We start from the raw sequence: 21209 nt of genomic DNA on the forward strand, positions 1-21209 counted from the left end.
TGAAGGTTCTGCAGTGGGATCGCCTATCCCCTGCAGTTCCCCACTCCAGGCAACTGCCTGTGCCGGAGTGGCACCGTAGAGCTAGCCTGGAGCTCCAGTGTGGCCAACGGCAGCGTCAACTGGGGAGGAATTTTGTTTTTCCTGCTGACATTACTGGTCAGGCTGTGTCCCTGGAGATGGTCTTGATGGTTCCCTCTTTTCCTGGGCACTCCAGTGGAGGAGGTGCAGGCCCAGGTGATGCCACTGAAGGAAATGTGTCCTCAGCCCAGGGAGGCTCATCATGGGCTCCCCCAGCCCCTCGGGGCCCCACTGCTGGTCACAGCAGCCCCTGCCTGGCTCCTGCCTGCCCACACTGTGGTCAGCCCCGGCAGCTCCTGGACATGGAGCTCAGCTGGGGCTGGTGCTGTGTGGGCTTTGCTGGTGCTACCAGCCTGACACTGGGCTAACAGCTCCATCTCTTTATTGGAACAGAAGACGTGATTTTGGCAGCTCTCAGTCATGGTTCAGTTGAAGGCTTCCAATTCCTTTCCTGGGGAATTTTGGCTTGGATGGAGGGCTGGGCCTGTCCTCTCAAAGCATCACAAGGCTTGAAGGTGCAAATATTAACTCGTCAGAGTCAGAGCTGCTGCTGTAGCTCTTCTGGCTGTAGAGGTCTTGGGACCAGCCACCAGCTTTCAGCTTTTCTTCAAGGAGATGCCTGTTGAGGGAAGAGGTGACTGAGGCCCCCAGCTGCTGCTGGCACACAGGGACCCTCCTGCACAGCAGGGCCCAGAGCGGCCAAGGCTCCCCAGCACGGCTGCAGCTGCTGGCACAGCTTGGCCCAGCTGGAGAGCTGCCCCTCAAGGCCCCAGAGAGCAGGGGATGGCTCTGGACAGGGTCCCTGGCCAGGAGCAGGCCCCAGAGTGTGTATGCCTTTCAAGGGCAATCTCTTCCCCTCTTTTCTTCCTCCCTGCCTTGCTTTGCCTCTGCCTGCTGCTCCTGGGGCTGCTCTTGACCAGGCAGCCTCAGTGGCAGCCAGCACGGGCTGCAGCCCGAGCGGGCTCCCCAGGACAAGGCTCCGCAGTGAAGAGGCCAAAGAAAGGCCTGGGCAGCAGCAGAACTCTCAGCAGATTTAGAGTTATTTGGGCAGCCACTGACTACCCACAAGTCCACAGCAGCCTCACTGGGAATGTTTCCTGTCTGCAATAGACTTTCAAAAGAAGCTGTTTGAGGGAAAGATGAACAAAACACTCACCGTTTTCTCTTGCAGGCATAGCAGATACCAAAGCAGCACAACATGATGATAAGCTCTCCACCAGCCACCATGGCCGTTATCTCCAGCCAACAGAGTGTTCCCTGACAGAAACCTGTTTCAATGTCCTTCTGGGAATCAGGAACACGTGTTGTGGTGCTGGCTCCATCTGTGACAGCAATGGTCAGTGAGAGCTCATGCTGTGCTCCACTGCTGAGCTGGCAGCATGCTGGGTATGGCCTGGACATTCTCTGTTTGCCCCAGAGCTGGGGCCTGCAGGCACCTTGCTGCCCCTTGGCACAGGCTGTGCCACCCATCAGAGCCCAGAAGGCCGGGAGCAGAGCCCAGGGACAGTGCAGCCGCTTGGGCAGTGGCTCCTTCCAGGGACTCAGGCCAAAGCCATCCCTGAGCAGCCACTGCCACCCCTGACCCTCCCTGCTCTGTGACAGCTCCCCCAGCCCAAGGGGACAGAGCCAGGCCCTGTCAGGAGCCAGTGCAGGCCCTGCCCCTTTGGGACCCAGGGCTGGCTGTGGCCCTGGGCTCACAGCAGGACTCCCACTCAGAGCTGCTCCTGTGCCTTGGGCCTCTGGGCACTCAGGGCCAGCTCTGGGAGCAGCTGAAGTAGGAGGGATGTTGGTGCATGAGTCCTGTTTCTTGGGGCTGACCTTTTGGCTCTGAGCTGGCAGCTCTCCCAGAGGGAAAAGCCGTGACCTACACTCACCATCTCCCAGAGGATAGCTCCTGGATCCCAGAGGCTCAGTCCTGGACATGGGATGGTTAGCCAGATCACTTTCATTAACAGATACAGCTGCAAAGAAAGGTAGGACAGAACAGCTCCTGTGGCTCTGTAGGAGATGTTCAGGTTCCCTGGGGCCAGCAAAAGAGACATGCAAGGCACAGCCCTGGGCCCAGCCCCTTCCCTCTCTGCTCCTCTCCATGGCTGCACAGAGCACATGGAAGGAGACACTGGCATTGCACATGGGAAGAAGGTTAACAGCTAAATGCTCCTTCCTCCCACTGACAGCGATCCTGTGAGATCTCTCAGGGCTCCAGAAGGGAGCAGGGTGAGGTTTCCAGAATCATTTAACCCTCTAATGACGGTAACTAAAACGGCACATGAGACAGCTCTTGCCACCTTGACGCTGATTATTATGTCAGGAAAAGCACATTGATGTCACCCTGAGTATTAAACCTTCTGATCTTCTTTTCACAGTTTCTAGCTACTTTCCCAGGAAAGTAACTATAAACATAGACGTTTCTACATTCTTTCGGAGAAATGTCTTTTGATGGACGTTTCTTACTACCAGTGTGATTGGGAAGGTGGTAACCTAACTATCCAATCCCTGGTTGTTGTCAAGAATCTATAAATACTGGAATCACAAAAATAAAAGCCTTCTTTTTCCCTATCATACAGTGAACCGTGGCTGTGTGAATCATTTTGTGTCCTACAGCAACACACTTAGAACTTGCCTTCAGCATCCTCCAAGAGCTTCAAATTGTTAAGTGCCAGGGCTTCGAGATAATCCATGTCCTGATCCCAATCTAGAAGGAAGCACAGATCAGAACCATGTCCATGGTGTGCTGGGATTCCATTCTGCTTTAGGGAACTGGGCACTGCAAGGGGTTTGGGTAAGGCCATGGAAGCCAGATGTCAATGGACAAGGCCAAAGCTGCAGAGGGGCCTGGGGAGCTCTGGACTGGCTCCTGGTCACTCTCCATCCTCTTGCCGTGCCCTGTGCAACATCCCTGGAGAGGAAACTGGGGCAGCCCAGGGTTCATGGGGACTCTTTTCCCTCCCACAGAGGAAACCCTCCCTAAAGCCCTGGGGAAAACGGCAGCAGGCAGTGTCACAAATATCCCTTTCTCCCTCCTGCCCTCCCTCTGCTGGGACAGCTCCTGCAGCTCAAGGGGACAGAGCCAGGCCCTCTCAGGATGCAGTGGAGCCTTGCCCTCCCCCTCTGCCCATTCCCCACCATGGGCACCCCTTTGCAGCCACTGCCAGGTTTTGGGACATGTCTCCCATGGAGGGACCCCAGCAGGACTGCTCAGTAGCCAAGTGCCCTGAGCCTGCTGGGAATAATTCCTCTGGGCTGTGCCAGTGTGGATACTAAATGCAAAAAGCAAGCAGAGAACAGAGCCTGTGTGAAACCAAGTCACACAGGCTTCTCACTTTGGCCTGGGAAAGCATAAGAAGGAACTCATATAGTCCTTGGTAAAGGAGAAAAATTTGCAGGTGTTGTTTAGTCAAGGGGTGGTGTTCCACTTAACCAATGATGGTGATGTGTACCTTTAATGACCAATGAGAGTCTGACCTCTCGGACCTTCTCTAATATGTGTATAAAAGATTATGAAAAATTAACTTTGCTCTGGTGGACAATGTCGCTAAGAGAGTCAGTGTTGTACTTCTCGCCGTTCCTAATACAGTGCGGCCATGCCAGTTTTGTCCAGGCTGTGCCTGCACTGCGAAGCAGCAGAGATGGAAGCTCAAGCCTCAGCAGGGCTCAGGCCCAGAGGCACAGCAATTACCTCCTGGGACTGTGCCTGGCATGGCCTCCCTTCCTGCAGCAGAGTCTGGCACAGAATCACTGCTTCCTTCAGGAAATGTTTCCTGCTGCACAGGCTCTCGTTTCATTTCTAGAGAATGGGAAACGGACAGCTGGATCAGATGGAGCTGTTTCCCATCAGGGAGGGGGCATCTTCAGGGAGCAATATTCGTCAAAGTCATGGGTAGGCTTCAGGAAATTAGATGGGCTTTGGGCGTCTCTCCCTAGGGCCCTTTCTCATCCAAACAACCAGCCTATTAGATCTATCCCAAGATGGGGAAATTGCAGGGGATCTCAGGGTGTGCATAGCCCATGGTGCAGTTTGGGCTCCCTGTCTGCTGATGCCAAATGCCTTCCTGCAGAGGCTGCGGAGAAGCTGCAGCCAGGCCAGGCTGGGAGACAGCCCTGCAGGCTGTGAAAGCAGCAGCAGGGCAGCAAGGCTGCCATGGATCCCTTCCTGCTGTGTTGGGCACGGTGTGTCCAGATGTGCAGAGAAAGCCCCCGGGTGCTGAGTCTCAAGAGAAGGATGAGGGAAATGCACCCACCACGCTGTCTCTCCAGTTCACGCAGCATCTGGTCCAGAAGTTCAGAGGGCTCCAGAGATTTGTCTTCTCCTTTAGCTTGAGTCTTTCCTGCTGGAGGACCTTAATGGAAAATATTTCCATTTCCCAGGAATGGATCCCACAAAACCAGTGCTCAGGCTGTGGGGTCAGCAGGGACACACCACTTACCCCTGTGATGGGAGCCAGGCTTGTCTGCAGCATCCAGCCCAAGAGCTAGAGAAGTCTTCTCTGCAGACACACCTGTAGCTCAACAGCCACAGAAGCTTCTGTCACCTGGTTCCTGCCAGGTTGCCAATCACTAATCTATGGAAGAACATAGATATCTTACCTGAGGGAGGTCCCACTGGATCCAAACTCTCTTCCAGCCAAGGTGCTGGAAAACCTTTTCTAGCATTCCAATCTAGAAGGAAGCACAGATCAGAACCATGTCCATGGTGTGCTGTGATCCCCTTGTACTTTAGGGAACTGGGCACTGCAAGGGGTTTGGGTAAGGCTGTGGGAACCAGATGTCAATGGACATGGTCAAAGCTGCAGAGGGGCCTGGGGAGCTCTGGGCTGGATCCTGGTCACTCTCCACCCTCTTTGCAGGCCCTGTGCAACATCCCTGAAGGGGCAGCAGGACCAGCCCAGGGCCCCTGGGGACTCTCTCCCTCCACAGAGGAAACCCTCCCTAAAGCCCTGGGGAAAACCATTCCCAACGCTTCCCAGGGAGAAGGAAGTGCTGTCCCAGGAAAGGGAAGCCAGGCCGCCTGCTCACCTGCTCCCTGTGCTCGCCATGGAGCAGCCTGGGCAGCCCTGTCAGGCAGGGCCACTGCCAGGAGGAGCAGGAGGAAGAGGCGCAGAGGAAAGGCCATGGTGCCTTGCCCTCTGCCAGTCCTCCAGCTCTTGCTGTCACCACTGTCCTGACACCGCTGTCCCAATGTCAGCACTGCTGCTGCCGCCGCTGCAGCTGCCGCAACAGTTGTGGTCAAGGACTGACTGCTCAGTCTGTGTGATGCTGTGCATCCATGGGGCTCTGGGACCTCTGTGACCTCAGAGCCTGCTGTGACCTCATGGCCTGCTGCAACTTCAGCCCTTCTGTAACCTCAGAGCCTGTTGTGACCTCAGGGATGGGGCAGGATTTTGTGGGAATGGATGTCAAGGGGTGCCCTCCCAGTGAGGAGAGCATGTTCTGCCAGGTAGCTGCATCCAATCCATTTTATTCACAAGAGATGAGTTATATGACATTGGACAAGTGAGACATTTCTTGGTTCTCCCTGGAATACCAATATCAAGTCAAGAATTTAACTCACATTAGTGATTCCTACTGTTGCGGGCAGCACCAGCCCTGCTGCACTGACACTGAGTGTGTGCTGTGTGCTGTCAGCTGGGTTTTGGGGCATGACTGACACAACAAGCAGGTCTTGTTATCCCCAAAAGCAATCAGTGTGTGTGGGCACAGGCAACCTCACCCAGCTGTTCATAATTACACCTGTCCAGTTACCTGGCTTTCTTTCAGTCAGAAATTAATCCATCCAGTGTAATTTCTGAGCTGCTGTACAACACCTGATGTATTTAAAAACAGATGAGGAATGACTTAAGTGGTTTCTCTATCCCTGGCTAGTAGCAGTACCCAAATCATACTGTATTGATAACTACTCAAGCCTTACTCACAGCCAAGTGTTTTTCTACATTACACTGAATTAGCAGAGAAATTAAGTGTTCCTGCATCCCCCATAATATTTTTTTACTTATTTTTTCCTTTGTAATAGATAATTTCTTTGAGGGATGGAGGAACCTGTTGGCCTGCTATGGAATAGTCTAATTGAAGATACACTGGAGAGATTTAAATTTGAGCTTGAAATATCTGTACTCAAGAAAATAGACAGTCATCCCAAATCCATAAAGACCATAGGGAAAACAAACTTGCTATGAATTTTTCTCTATCTCTTTTCATTTTATTAATCTGCACACTTTCTATGCTATATGTGCTAACTCCCTACTAAGTCCATTCCAAAATATATATTTTTTGGAAATCCCAGCTGTTGATCAATACCTCACAAAATCCTTACATATCAAAATTATTATAATAAAAAAAATAAATAACATTAAGATACAGAAGTTCATTCCAAAATTATGACCAAAAGGAGACTCATCTGTCCTGTTCCGAGCAGGACTCCTGGCAAATACTCCGTGATGATTACTCCTAGTCAGTTGTGCCTGTGAGGCAGCGAGGGTTCCGAGCGGTGTGGGAGCGAACGTGGGTGGTACCGCAGTGCTCCGAGCGCTCCCCGGCCGGGCTCGCTCGGCTGCTCCCACCCCATCTCGTGAGCCCCGGGGGAAGTGCAGCAGCCACCGCAGCTTCTCTTAGCTCCTCTCCCTGCAGCATGCAGAAAAAGAGGCAAAATACACTCGGCATCACAGGTAACACACACTGCAGCAGCCAGGTGAATTTACTTGAAAAAGTTTTACCTCTGCAAGATTAAAACCTGCATTTTAGCAGTTAAGGCATCATGATTTAGTTTGTTCAACATGCAAAGCATCTGCCTTATCCAGTCAGTAGCTGGGTCATTGTTTATTCTGTTCATTGCTCTCATGACCACCGCCAAGGCTCATGTTCCTTCCTGAATCTGGCATAAAAATTACTAATTTTGAAGTGAGGCAGGACACCAGACACACACAAACTTCATCATTCCAACTGCATAAACTTCTTAAAAATTGTTAGGAACTGACAAGTTTCACTATTTAAAAAAATTCTCAAAAGAAAAATTCTGACAAGAATACATTGTGCATTCACAGTTTTAATTCTTTACTTCAATATTTTATATTAAATATATATAGTTAGATATAATTATAAACATTATATTGAGAATTATAGCAACTATATTTATTTTTTGGAATCAAAATCGATCCCAAAAATCTTGTGACAATTAAGAGACATGGAAGACAAATGCTGTTTGAAGTTCTATTTTAAACACAGCATTTATCCCCATGAGCTTGTATTAGTCCTGATGGATGTGATATTGCAGAGACACTAAGGAGCTGAAGGACCACATCTCTTCCTCTGAAAGGCTCTAATGCTCCCTACAAACCCTGTGCATCCCCCAAATGTTACAAAAATCTATCAGGAGTTTAACCAGAAAAGATTTTTTGAACCCTAGTTGAGGTGGCGGTGTGCCTGCAGTGAGAGGATCACAGGAAATGTCCTTGAACTGAGACAGAGGAGATTCGGATTTGGTAGCAGAAAAATGTTTTCACTTGCTCAGGCGGTCAGGCAGCGGAAGAGGCTGCCCAGGGCAGTGGTGGAATCACCATCCCTGAGCTGTGCAGAAGTGTCTGGGGTGGCGCTGGGTGCTCTAGGGGTCACAGCGTCAGCGCTGGGTGACGTTAAAGGGCTTTTTCGCCCATGATGATTGTAATAGTTCTCTGCGATGGGCCACAGGGATGCCCTGCTCCCTAAACTCCGTGATGGCGCTAATGCCGCCCACAAGGGCCGAGCGGCGCGGGCCGGGCCGGGGGCAGACACTGGGAAAGCCGGGCCGGGCCGGGAGGCTCACTCACGCCCGGCAGGGCAGGACCGGGCCGGGCCACAGGGATCATTCACACCCGGCAGGGCAGGGCCGAGCTGGAGGCGGGGAAGGGCGGGCGCGGCCCGGAGCAGTCGCGGCACAGCGGCCGCCGGGGGCGCCATTACGGGACCACCGTGGAACGCGCCCGAAATAAATGGCGGACGGGGCAGAGCCCTGTTCATAGCTGACCAATGAGAAGCTATGCTGGCGCGAGGAGGCGGGACCTCGCGGCCCGATAGCCAATGGCCGCGGGAGGCGGCAGGTGATGGACGTGCGGGCGGTGGCTGCGGAAGGCGGGGCGCGGCGCCCTTCCCGTGGTGCCGCGGGAGCGGCGGCCGCAGCGGCCGCGACTCCATCCGGGTCCCGCAAGTACCGGGACGGCGGGACCGGGCGGCGGCTGCGGGGCCGGGGGGAGCGAGGGAGCGGCCGCGGCGTCGGGGTGCGCTGGGGGGAGGGTGGGGGCGGAGGGGCCCGAGCTGAAGGGCCCGTACGGGTGGACGCGGGGCTTCAGCCCGGCCTCTCCGCCGCCTCTGTCGCGGGCCCGGTTCATTGTCCTTATTCCCCTCATCGATGCCTTTTTCCCCCGTTCTGCCCCGCTCTCCTCCAGGCTCACTGGAAGGTCCGGAAGTGCCGCCCCCGGGAGCCGCCAGCGTCAGGTACGTCACTGCCGGGGCTGGGGGGACCTTGGCCGGGGGAGCCCCCCCCCCGGTACCGGGGCTAGGGGGGCGCTCAGCCGTGCCCGGGCACTGAGAGGGCGGCAGCGGGGGCTGAGCCCGGACCGAGGGGCCAAGGCGAAGAAAATTCCGTAGGAAGTAGGTGGAGCTGCCTTGGCGGCCCAGCCCCTGTCAGGGGGCACGGGGGCTGCTCGGGGCTGCCGTTCATAACGAGCACCATTATCTGGCGAGGGGGCTGCGGCTCCCCGGGCCCATCGCCCCCGGCAGTTCCTGCCCGGCTCTCACGGGCGGCTCGTCCTGGAAATGGATCGGGAGCGGTGGCACTGGTGCCAGTGCGGCCCTGCGCGGGCACAGCGCAGCCGGGGCGGCTCACGGCGTGCTCGGGGCTGGCTGCGCACCTGAGCAGCGGCACCCCGCGGGAGCAGAGGTGCTCTGGAGTAACACGGATCTGCAGTTTCTGGCCGCAGCTCTGGCTTGCCTCCGGGTGTTGCAGGAGTGGCCCTTGTCCTTGGCGTGGGAAGTTCAGCCCCGGGGCCGGCTCAAGGCTCAGCACGTGTGGGTTCCCTTGCAGGGCTGGTGGTGGCAACAGAGCAGGGTCCGGCCCTGGCATGCTCAGCTACTTGTGGTGACTTTATTCTGGCACGGCTCAATCAGTTTTAGATGAAGGTGTGACCACATCAAATTGTATTTTTATGATTTTACGTTACAACTTTCCGTGAGGGTGGCAGAACACTGAAAGAGACTGCCCAGGGAGGGCATGGTGACATCTCCAAACTCCTCTCTGGAGGCATTCCAAACCCATCTGGATGTGTTCCTGTGTCACCTGCATTGGGTGACCCTGCCTTGGCAGGGGGTTGGACTGGATGTTTTCCAGAGTTCCTTTACAACCTTAAGGATTCTGTGATTTATTTCAGGAAGGTAAACTCAACCTGATGGTCAAGGTTTGGGATAATCCTTGTTTAGTGATGTGCCTGTGCCACCTTGTTGACACTCCTCTCTATCTGTATTGCTCTGCACAGTTTTGTGACTGAAGTGCTTAACTGGCAGGAAAAAATTGTTCCCATTCAATCTGTACACAGGAATGATGCTGAATAGCAGCAGTGGGGCAAATTGAATCCATCACAGAATTTCTGGGGAAATTAGTCTCTCTTCAGAAGCAATAACTTAAATAACATTAGGATTATGAAGAAATAGGGCATCTTCAAACATCCCCAGCAGTGAGAGACCTCACCAAACAGTTCCTTGCTGCTGTGGCTTCTCTTGTCAAATTTGACCAGTTCTGTTCACAGCAAAACTTAGGTGTTAAATAGTGTGAATTCCAGAAGTTTTTTGCAACGGTGGTTAGACCTTGCTGCAGTGAATATGCAATAATGGGCTATTGAGGGGGGGTTTTTTCCCCTATGATAGCTTCATGAAGAGGGACTTAGTAAATAGCTGTATTGTGAGTTTTTTTAATAGGAAGTTGCTGGCTGTGATTTTTTTTTCACTGTATTTTTCCCAGGTTGTACTTTGTGTATCTTATGTGCAACCTCAGTTCACACAGGTCATGTTAGGAAATTATTTTGCATACTAATACTGGAGATTTAGTACTTCCTTAGTTGAAAGGAAGTTTAGATAAAACATGAGTTCATTTGCTTTCACTTTCACTTGCATTCCTACTGCAATGAGCTGTATCCTTACTTCACCTTCCCTTTGATAAATGTTTTCTGTATTTTCCTCTGTTTTTAGTAGTGGAAAACATGAATTCATTTGCAAATTGTGAAAAGTTTACAGGACTTAGAACAATAGGTGTTTGATTAGATTGACAATTAATAACATAGTACAGCAGTCTTGAAATATTTTTGTAAACTAACTTTCTTGCTGAATTTGTGTAATTATTATGTGTAAACTTTTTGCAGAAAAAGCCTGCTTGCTTCTAGCATGTCCTAAGATAAATAAATCTAGTGAATAAATACACAGTTTTAAACATTTATGTTTGAGGCAGGACCACATAACCAAATGATGATTCAGTTTGAGAAGGGCACTGAGGCCTTTGTAATATTTGAAGCTGAAATGTACCTTTTTTATTTATAAATATCTACTTTTATTCTGTGTACTGAGAGAGGAGTACTCAAAGAGGAGTAGAAAATCTGACTGTTTTGGTGTAGTCATTCTCAGGCCTCACTGAGGTTTCCAGCAGCACTGTGCAGTGCTGTGGCACACGCACCACTTGGATGCAGAGTTTAGTACTATTGCTGTAAAATAGAGTGTGTGTAGGGAGAAATGCTGGGATTTGTGTTCCTTTGGTTCTGTTCTTAGCAAAAATCATTCTTTGTGCTCACAGACTTTACTTTTCCAAAGGATATGGGCTTTACTCTGTGCTTGAGTGGGCAGCAGTGACTTCCCATTTCTCTCAGGCCATGGTTTCTGGATATTCATATTCCATCTATAACTACATGGTTAGAAAAATAAATTGAAACCAAACACACTAATTGAAAATGCAGCACAACAGTAATATGTTGTGATAATTACTTGAAGCCAGAATAGTCTGTGTTAATTAAATGCAAGCGGGGTAGAGATTTTGGAAAGAAACCCTGCATTTCCAATTGAGGCAATAGATAAAGGCATTTTTGGTAGCAGTCAGTGCTGTTAATCTTAATGTTGTGTAAAAAATCCCCAAAAATACCACTGTGGACTTGTATCCCTCTCCAGGTATGTGGACTGTGGTGCTGCCCAGGAGGACATCTGTGCATTTGTATCTGCTGGAACTACTTGTTCTCCTTTTCTCCTTGGTAGAATTTCCCAGTTCAGAGCAGTTTCTAGTGTGATTTACCTTTGCCCCAGTGTGTTGGTGCTCAGTGGGCTGGCAGGTCCAAAAAGAGGTATTAAATCTTTAAATTTTTGGTCTAAGCAGGGGAAAAAGAGGTGCCTGGGCTTGGGCTGGAGGTGTTACCTTCAGATGAGCACATTATTAAGACAAAGGATGGTACAGTCCAAGGAAACACTTTTAGTTTATGCTGAAACCTGGTGTCAGTCACCCTCTGATTTTCCTGAACCTGTTTTGGGAAGAGAGGCTGAGATGTGCCTGCAACATGTGACGACAGGCAGTGCAGGGTTGAGTGAGTGGAGTGAGGGGAAGCAGTATCAGGAATAATTAAGTTGATATCAATTGTGCTCCCTTTCTTCCTGTTGTGCACTCCAGTCACACAAAAACCCCACGGAATGAGCACATTTGAGGCAGGAGCCTGCATCAGTCACTTGGGATGCTCGGCACGGCTGGAGAAGGCGGCAGATGTTCAATCAGCGGAAGCTCCTGGGTTTCAGGAAGTGTGGCTTCAGTGCAGGCAGTGCTGCTGGAATCCAGGGGTAAAAGGAATTGGTGTTGGAGCTGTTCTGTAAATCCCGGAGCTCCATCGTGTGGCGGGAGCTGTGCAGGCCAGAGCTGCAGCCTTGGGATCAGGCTTGGGAGCTGGGGCTGCTGAGATTGTGCAGCTCCACAGTTGGAATCACTTTGTCCCCTTCCACATGTGCTGACAGGAAAAGCAGCCCTTGGGAACCTGACTTTTTTAACAGGGAAAGCAGATGACCCAAGGATTGTTTAAAGCTTGTCTTTCACGATGTGTTGTGCTAAAAGAGTGAATGCGCCAAGTGCACGACCCTGAGCTTCTGTGCTGCACTGGCTGTGACTTGAGCATCTCTGGATTCACTGGGGAAGAGAACACTATTCTCTTCAATAGAGACTATGCCAGCAGGATAATTTGTCAGCCTTCCCTAGTGCTGCGAGTGCCAGAACCCCCTGATATATGGTGTGAGAGAAGCAGCACTCAGCAGGCCCTCAAGGGAACCTGGCAGATCTTCACCAATAACATGGTAACATAGGTGACGCAGCTTGGAAAGACTGTTAAATAGCATCTACAAATTAAAAATGCCCCAAAATACAGGATTAATGTAAAGCAGAATACTATAAATAGAAATTGTTTCGTACATGCCAGGTTGGTTAGGTTTGGAACTAAGCTATGTCTAAAGGTGGAAAAGTAAAGCAGATCAATTTCTAGGTTTATTGTAATCATTGTGTCTTTCAGGTTTAATTTTAAAAAGAAATGCAGAAGCATTGCCTTACATTTTTACACAAAATTTTAACAGGTGTATAACACCTGTCTAGGTTTTCAGAGTGCTTCAACATTTCCAGTCCATCACAGAACAATCAGCTTCAGACACTGAATGTGGGACTTCCTTAACTTCCCGGGATCACTGTCCAGCTGAAGATGCAGAGTTGGAGCTGTGCAGCTCAGCTCCCTGGCCAGGCTGCCTCTACCCCTGAGGAATGGGAATTCGAATTCACAGGGATCCTACTCAGCTGCTGAAGGCTGGGATGCAGGAACAGGGAACTGAAAGTAATGTCAGCTCTGCCGGTGCTGATTTAAAGGGATGTGATGGGAGCCGGTGCTCTGTAAAGGTTTGACTCTGCCCCAGAGTTGCTGTTCTGATTTATTCCTGTTTTGGGCGTCAGGACCAAGTACTTGTGTCCATGCTGAAGTTTATTTTCTGGTAGATGTGTAAATTAGCAAAAGCAAATAGCGGTAATTATACCAGTTACAAGTGAGATTTTAAGGTTGAGTCACCCAAATTTGTCATCACTGTTTGTATAAAGGATTCTGTAGTAAGGCACTGAGGGGGCTGGAAAGTAATTTGATTTTGTGTCTGTCCAAGGAATAACGTCATCCCTTTGTGTGAGTGCACGGGATCACGCGCTGTGTGCTTGGCAAGGACATCAACGGGCATGAGGGTGCTCTTGTTCTGTGCTGGCTTTGTTTGCAGAGGGGGCTGAAAACAGCAGGCTGCAACTGGGATCAAGTACTAGTTAAATGTATTTTGTTTTTTAAAAACTGTTTTTCTCTAAACATTTTCAGCTATTGGATAAACAACCTGGACAAACAATCATTTTTCTTACCAGCCCTGTTCTCAAACTGTCCTTGCTACGGAGGGGATTCTGAGTGGTGCATCTGTTTGGCAAGTGTTCTCATTTCAGTATTCCAAGGTGATGTTGAGCTATGTTAATGTGGAAATTGGCTTTAAAGTTACATCAGGACATTTAGAGAAACTCAGATTTCTTTCTAATGGGAAGACTTGTCTTTTCAGTGTCCTTTTGGTAAGGTAGTTTAAAAGCTAAATGTCAGGATAGAGGCCATAATCTTCTTGAGGTTTTTTTCTAATAAAAGAATTCCTGTGCACAAGGCTTAGTGTAATTTAAGACTAGCAGAAAAAGCTCCAGGGAGTACTTTGGACAGTGCATGATTTTTTAATTTTTTTTTAGCTATTGTTACAATAGGTGAAAAGGTTGCTCTATGTAATAACATTTATTTAATCAGAATTACAAATATTAGGGCCTCATCCTGATTCGTATAAATCAGTCACATAGCTGTGGTCCTAGATTGCCTCATCCTGATTCGTATAAATCAGTCACATAGCTGTGGTCCTAGATTGCATTATTTTTAAGTTCTAAAGAGGAAGAAATGTGTGTCTGCCCATGGTGTTGCTGATAGCCTTTTCTTCTGATTTCAGGTGAGAAGTGACACCTGTGGAACATGGCTGGTAATTCAACAGAAGTTTAATGACTGTAGTTGCTATGATTGCTACAACTTGCTTACTTAAGACCCAAGCAATTGGTAAAATTTTGAAATCAAGAAACCTTATTTTTAAAGTAACTTCCTTCTGTGACTAGGGGGAGAAAGGGGAAGGCTTTTTCTCTGGTGAGTATTATAAATGCTGTCTGCAGCTAGCCTGACTTGTCTTGACTGAAGCAGCAATCCTGCCCCAGCTCTGAAGATGCCTGCACTGTGGGATGAGGTAGTAGGTTGTATAGTTTTAGGGTCATACCCACCACTGGGAGATAACTATACAATCTACTGTCTTTCCTAAAGCAGCAGATAATCAACAATGGAAGCTTCTCAGTTTTAAGATCGGTGTCAGATTTTGCTGAATTTCTGTACTTGTAGTGCTTATGACAGAACAAAATACTTGTAATAACTGTGAGAATTGTGTTCAGATTTTTCTAGTTCTTGGAAAAGCTAGGTTTCATTCTGCATTAATTTTTCTGCTCTAATCAATAAAAAATCAAGAATAGATTATTCCTGCATGTGTATGGTGGGGTAATTAAATACAAATTCCTGGTGTCCCAGTTGTTGGGGAGTTGTATCAAACATCCTTCAGAATGAAACTGAGGTTGGCTGCTGAGCTCTTGCTGAAGTCTCTGCTTCTCTGTCAGAGTGAGGTAGTAGATTGTATAGTTGTGGGGTAGTTATTTTACCCTGTTCAGGAGATAACTATACAATCTATTGCCTTCCCTGAGGAGTAAAACAAACTCCACTGCCTTGCAGCCAGTCCTGGGTTAAAAATACTCATTGAGAGAAACCAGATGAATTCAGGGTTGTAAAGCAGCAGTGCCAGAATGTACAGGACTGACAGTCAGTGTGAATGGTGCAACCCCCACAGGATACCTGTGACTTAACATGGCTTGTCTCCCAAGGTGAGTGTCACTGGCTGGGGATGGAAAATGCCCGTGCTTTAGGCAGAAGGTGGAACACTCCACAGAGGGATATTAATCCAAGTCAGTTAGGAGAATGTAAAATACAGGGAGCTCAAGCTTGTACACTGTGGCTTAAACTCTTCTGACATCCCAGTTTCCATAATGCATTAAAACTTAAAACTCCCAACTGCTTGGTAGAAGTTGGAGGGAAAACTTAAAATTATCCTTTATTAATAAGTCTGCATATCTTTCTGCAGCTTTTCCAGATCTAATGCAAAATTTACCGGCTGGCCAATTTTGGCCAAAACACACCTCACCTTTCTGGGGGAGGTGTGAAGCTATGGAGTTTCAGCATCCAAGAGCCAGAACTTACCTCTAAAGTGATATTGCTTCTGTAAAAAGACTTCTAAAGTTGATTGCATTCTTTTTCCTCCTGCTGTGCTTGGTGTACCCAGTCTGTAACTGGCTCTGTGCTATCATGCCCAGCAAGCAGTTTGCTGTAGTAACAAAAAATCCCACAGAAATAAATGCTCTTAGGGATGGGAAGTTTAGCTTAGGCAGAGTGAGAAAGGAGCCTTTTATGGGTGTTACAGGCAGTGAGCCACTGTTGGTCAGTGCTGACAGTGTCACCTCGGAATATATGCCCAGCCAGGGCAGAAGAGCAGAGCAGCTGGGCAGCTAAAGTCCTGCAGAGAGTGAAGAACTGCACAGAGGAAGCGTGGGGCTCCTAGGAAGAGGTAGTAGGTTGCATAGTTTTAGGGCAGGGATTTTGCTCACAAGGAGGTAACTATACAACCTGCTGCCTTTCTTAGGGCTTTATTATAACACCAGGACCATTTGGGCTCCAGCCTGCAAACCTCTGCAGCTTTGGGACATGGAGAGAAAGGACAATGTATTTCTAAGTGTGCTGAGGATTAATGAAAGCTGTGTCTTGGCAGATTTGGTCCCAAATGGAGGTGTAGGAATGCTGGCTGAAATGCAGCATGGTGACATTGGGGCTGCATGTGCCACCTGGGGGACACGGGGCTGTGGTAAGTAAGAGGCTGTGTGGGGAAGGCAGCTCCTGCGGGGTAAGCTGGAGGCTCTTGAGGTTAGGGTGAAAGTGGTGTGAACTGCTGAACATGAAAGTTCTGGTACTATGTGCACACAGGGAGCTGAAATACACCTTTCCTTTGGCTTAGTGCATTTCAAGTGGAAAAACTCCAGTTTTCCTTCCTCAAAAGCATCAGATTCCAGCTGCCCTGAAAGCTGGTGCTTTCTCACCAGGCATAGGCCCTCCGAGTGAACCAAGTTCACAGTGGTGCATTATTTATAGTCCTACAGGAGGGGAGTTTCCAGTTAAAAACAGTGGCACGATTTCTCATGGAATTGTTAAAAATGAGTCCATGTTTTTTGATGTAATTGCGGTGCACCACAGCAATAGTTCTGGTAGGGTTCTGTCTGGACACTACTCTGTGGGGTATGGAGATTTCAGTTCTGAGCACCTTGCAGCATTAACCTGCTGTGCTCACACCAGCTGCCATTTAAATGGCAAAGCAACACAGTCCTAGCTTATATTAAGTATTGCTTATATTGAACATTTTGTGAATTTAACTGTACTTTTTTTATTTAGTTAATAAAATACAGCATTTTGTGCAACTGATGGTGAATTGCCTTTACTTTCTCCTAAATGAAGGTGTGAGTTTTAAAGGAAAACAGTTCCCATATGGAAATAAACTCAAGGCCATGTTTGGTCTTCACTATAATTCCAACACTAATTATAGTGTTAATTATTCTAGTATTAACTTCTGTTTAAGATCTTTGGTACAAGACTTCACTGTGGGTGGGGAATACCTATATACTGCTGAATGTGCAGGAGCTCTGCTTATTCCAGACCTGGTTTCTTACCATGAGTTTAAATTGCTGCACAAAAATCTAGACTTTAGGCTTAACATAATTGCAGCTGGTAAGTTAGAGGTAAGGCTCAGGCAGAGGAACACTGGTGAGTTTGATTTCAACAGTACCAAATGCCTTAAAAGGTTTGATATACCTAACATTTTATAAATATAAGTGGTATGCTTACAAAAGGCTTAAATACTCTGTGCTATCCACTGCAGCTGCTGGTTCAGCACTCTTGTCTTACCAGGTGATTTCTCACCTTGATCTGTCTGTGGATTCCACTCAGTGGATGGCATCTGCTCAGTGAGGCTCAGGGTTGGTTTATCTTTTCCATGTGTGTATTCTGAGGGGTGCAAGGATCAGGTGACAGCATGGCAGGAACGCTTGTAATAAAAACAGTGGTTAAAGAATGCACAGCGAGCTGTGCAGGAAGGCTTGCAGCAGCAGGGACTTGTTTACCACCCATAGTGCAGTGATTGTGTCATGGTGGTCTTGGAAACATTCCAGTGTTGCTCCAAAAATAGAATGCGTAGCCCCAGCCCAAATGCACATCCCAGGAGAGTGATTTATGTGCTGTGCCCTTCCATGCAGAAAGGTGTGCTGAGATCTCCCTGTAGTGTGAAACCCAAGACCTGCTGGGCTTTTTCTGGAAGAGAAACTACTGCTAATAAACATCCCTGTGCTTGCAGGGGGCTCTGGGACCTTGTGCCATAATCATGGTAAAGGAACTTCATGCATTAAAAATTCTCTCCCTTATGTTGCGAACTTGGGCGTGGCAGGAGGAGTTTCCCTCTACTGTGTCCAGCTCTGGAGTCTCCAGTACAGGAGGGATGTGGAGCTACTGGAGAGAGTCCAGAGCTGGAGTCCCTGGACCTGCTCCCAGGGCTGGAGCCCCTCTGGAGCCGGGCTGGGAGAGCTGGGTGTGCTCACCTGGAGAGGAGAAGGCTCCAGGGAGAGCTCAGAGCCCCTTGCAGGGCCTGAAGGGGCTCCAGGAGAGCTGGAGAGGGACTGGGGACAAGGGATGGAGGGACAGGACACAGGGAATGGCTTCCCACTGCCAGAGGGCAGGGATGGATGGGATATTAGATCCTGGCAGTGCTGGGCTAATGGTTGGATTCTGTCTAAAGGCCCTTTTCCAACCTGAAAGATTCTGTGGCATCTTTATGCCAAAAAGCCCTTCTTGTTCTGTCCCTGGGTAAGCAGCAAGCTGGACTCTTAATAGGTGCAGACATGTTTTTGCTTGACAAGACAAAAGATAAAATATCTGATACATATGCAAGGGGAAAACAAAGACCCTTGAAAGAGAGGAGAATAAATCTCACATACACTGGTCAAGAGCCCAGTGAGACAAGTTCAGCTGAGATTATTGCTTTCAGCTGAGCCTCCCAAAAGAATAGACATCCCACAATTCTAGAGCCATCAGAGCATGGTGTGGCCTTCACACCCCAAGCGGAAGCTGTGTATTTAATCTCATCGTTCTGTAAAGATGAGTCCTGGCAGGAGCTACTGGAGGCATCAGATGTCAGTGTGGGTTGTTGCAACACGAGAAATCTTATTTATTCTATTGGTTGTAGTGGAATTGGATTTTTAGGCTGGCTTGTTTCAGACACTTAAAACCACTCCAGTGAAGAGGCGCTGGAAAATCAGACACTGTTCTCTTCCAGCCTGTTGTATTAAAGCAATCTTCAAAATAAACCTATTACAAGCCTCATAGTGCTACTAAGGCCTGTATTTTTGGTGACTGAAAAGGTCCTTTCTGAAACAGGAGAATGTTTCTGAGAAAATACTCCTTTGACATGCAAACTCTGTACAGATGATGTCAAGCTGGTTAGTTAAACCCAGCACAGCATAAAAGCAAGGAAAATGATCAAGTCATGGAAGTCCCAGTTCGGTGAGGGAGTTTGCTACTCCCTGTATACCTCATTTTATGTATTTTACACCCTTCAGTACACTCCCAACAGCTCTGTGTAAATGAGGGGAAAGGCGCAAGCAGTGGTCAGTCAATCCCAGTGTCCCAAAATGCTGCTGTGAACCTTGATTCTTAGCTGGAAGTGATTTCTGCAGTAGCTCCCTAAAATGAGGAGGGTTAAGGAGGAAAAGGAGAGGTGTAATTTGAACTTCCCAACTCCTACAAGAGTAAATTTGTCCCTGACTCAAACAGGACCTGGTACAAAATACCGAAGGGTCTTACACCAAAAGAGCAGCCAAAGCCTTTCCTTGATGTTTATTTTACAGAGAGCAAGGCTGAGACTGTTTTTAGAATCTGATGTAATTCCTGCTTGGTTCTTCATCAGCTGCCCAGCACTGCTGCAATTGTCTTGTTCTCTGTGCTGCAAGGAAAAGGATGCACAGAATGCAAGGGATGTACAGACAGCACTGGAGATCTTCCTCAGTTTAGAGCAAACCTCATCCAACCAGTGGAAAAACCTACAGATAAGTGAAATAGGTGGAACATTAGGCCTGAGTAACTAAGAAGTGTGAAATGAGCAGAGTACATGAGTATCTGAAGGATGCAAAGGCAGGAAATAGGATTCTTGTTGGAGGCTGGTAAAAAGTTTCAGCTTACTGTCACACAAATGTGCAATGAAGGGTGTGAAACTTGTGCAGGGAGCTGAAATGGGTGCAGTGCCAATGAGCAGCTCTACTGAGCCATCCTTTGACAGGAACAGACGTGTTTAAACCTGGCTTCAGCTGAGTCCAGAGAAATCCTTCCCTTAACCTCAGAACCAGATTTCATTTTGAACTTAGAATGATTCACAGAATCTTGAATATCCCAAGCTGGAAAGGACTCCTGTGGATTATTGAGTCCTACTCCTGGACCTGCACAGGAGACCCCCAGAATCCCACCCTGTGCCTAAGGGTGTTGTCCAAACACTTGATTGAAATAAAGCACACAATTAACTCATTACATTAATTAAGAGAAGACTTAGCTAAGATACTAATTATTAAGTATTCTTTATTAGTTATATTGACATACTATAAATTAAAATATTTTAAAATAAAATTATTAGAATATTAATCTACTCAGAGCTAGGAAAGGCTTATTGTTGACTGAGTGAGCAGCAGGAAGGTGAGGATCTGGGAAATGCCCCGAGCACTTTTCAGGGGCCCTGTACCAGCCTGGACCTCTCAGGGCAGAGACTGCTGGCTTTGCTGGGGGACTGGTGGCTTTCAGAAGTGTTTGCTTTGAGGAGCTTGGCCATGTCTGCTTACCCTAGCCATGAAGAGAAAGATGGTATTAGTACTCTGAGGGATACAAGAGTTAATATCAATAATATAAATAAATACATATATAATATATAAATATTACATAAAATATATAAATATTTTATGTATTATATTTAGAAAAAAAAACCAAAAAAACCACCAAAAAAAATTATATCACAGAATCCTAGAAATGTTTGCATTGGAAGGGACTTTAAATGTCATCTTGTTCCACCCCTGCCATGGGCAGGGACACCTGCCATAGACCAGGCTGTTGGTTTATTCACTGTGAAGTGAATTAGACCATATGAAAATCTCCAATGCGTTTAAAGTATATTTCTGAGGTGTGTTATAAAGTTTTTACTCTTAATAAAATACCTGTTTTCTATTTCACATTTCAACCCTGGCAAAACCTGTGTTCCCCCTGGATTGCTGTGACTCAGTGAACTCCGTTGGGTTGCAGAAATTCTGAAATGGGGCCAAGAAATTCCAAGATTACCTTCTTAAAGAAAAAATACCCACTGCACTGCTAGTCCTTCAAATCCCATTCAGTGACCACAGTGTTGTATTTCAAGCAGGGCCAACATAAGAGTTTTCCTTTCAGCTGCTCTTAAAATGTAGGAACTGAAAATCACCGAATATCCTGAGCTGGAAGGGATCCACAAGGATTCTGGCCCTGCACAGGACACCTCACAATCCTACACTCCCTTCTATCCCCTTTCCTTTGGTTTTAGGAGCAGCATGGTGCTTCTGTGAAGCTCAGATCCCATGTCTGGATCCAGATGCAGCACAGCTGTACACAAAGCTTTCTACTTTCTCTGCCCATTCATGTCACTGTTGGCTCACAGAGGGATATCCCAGGGATTTTCAGACTCCACTGAGGTACAGCTCTGACAGCAGCCAAATCTAAGCTGCTCTGGAACTGTGTTTATTGCTTTTAGGGTGACTGGTGGGGAGTGCAAGTGCTCAAGAACTAATCACCAGAAATCCAAATCAAAAGTGGTGATTGGTGAATTCAATACTGAACAGGGTGAACAGCACAGAGCTGATCACTGTGTCATCC

The 21209-nt window shown here is 48.0% G+C and overlaps 1 protein-coding gene and 1 long non-coding RNA gene across 3 annotated transcripts; one reads left to right on the plus strand and one right to left on the minus strand.

Moving 5' to 3' along the window:
- Nucleotides 1–443: 443 nt before the first annotated feature.
- Nucleotides 444–5334, minus strand: LOC111935252 (uncharacterized). Of its 2 annotated transcripts, XM_023935631.2 has the most exons (9): nucleotides 5095–5334; nucleotides 4666–4737; nucleotides 4506–4577; nucleotides 4320–4418; nucleotides 3758–3865; nucleotides 2702–2773; nucleotides 1953–2039; nucleotides 1235–1400; nucleotides 444–697 (listed from the first exon to the last, which is right to left on the minus strand). In XM_023935631.2, the coding sequence occupies exons 1-9, from the start codon at nucleotides 5189–5191 to the stop codon at nucleotides 571–573; spliced, it is 900 nt and encodes a 299-aa protein (XP_023791399.1). In that variant the 5' UTR covers nucleotides 5192–5334; the 3' UTR covers nucleotides 444–570. The 2 variants fall into 2 exon arrangements, with proteins under 2 accessions (XP_023791399.1, XP_023791400.1); XM_023935632.2 differs by lacking the exon at nucleotides 4506–4577 and having other exon boundaries at nucleotides 5095–5311.
- A 3123-nt stretch (nucleotides 5335–8457) lies between these two features.
- On the plus strand, nucleotides 8458–16702 carry LOC111935251 (uncharacterized). Its single transcript, XR_015274912.1, has 3 exons — nucleotides 8458–8541; nucleotides 13449–13548; nucleotides 14101–16702. It is a non-coding gene; the product is annotated as an uncharacterized LOC111935251 (long non-coding RNA).
- Nucleotides 16703–21209: the final 4507 nt, after the last annotated feature.

Source organism: Cyanistes caeruleus, chromosome 11 (assembly GCF_971803275.1).
Source record: "Cyanistes caeruleus chromosome 11, bCyaCae1.hap1.1, whole genome shotgun sequence".
Classification (NCBI taxonomy): domain Eukaryota; kingdom Metazoa; phylum Chordata; class Aves; order Passeriformes; family Paridae; genus Cyanistes; species Cyanistes caeruleus.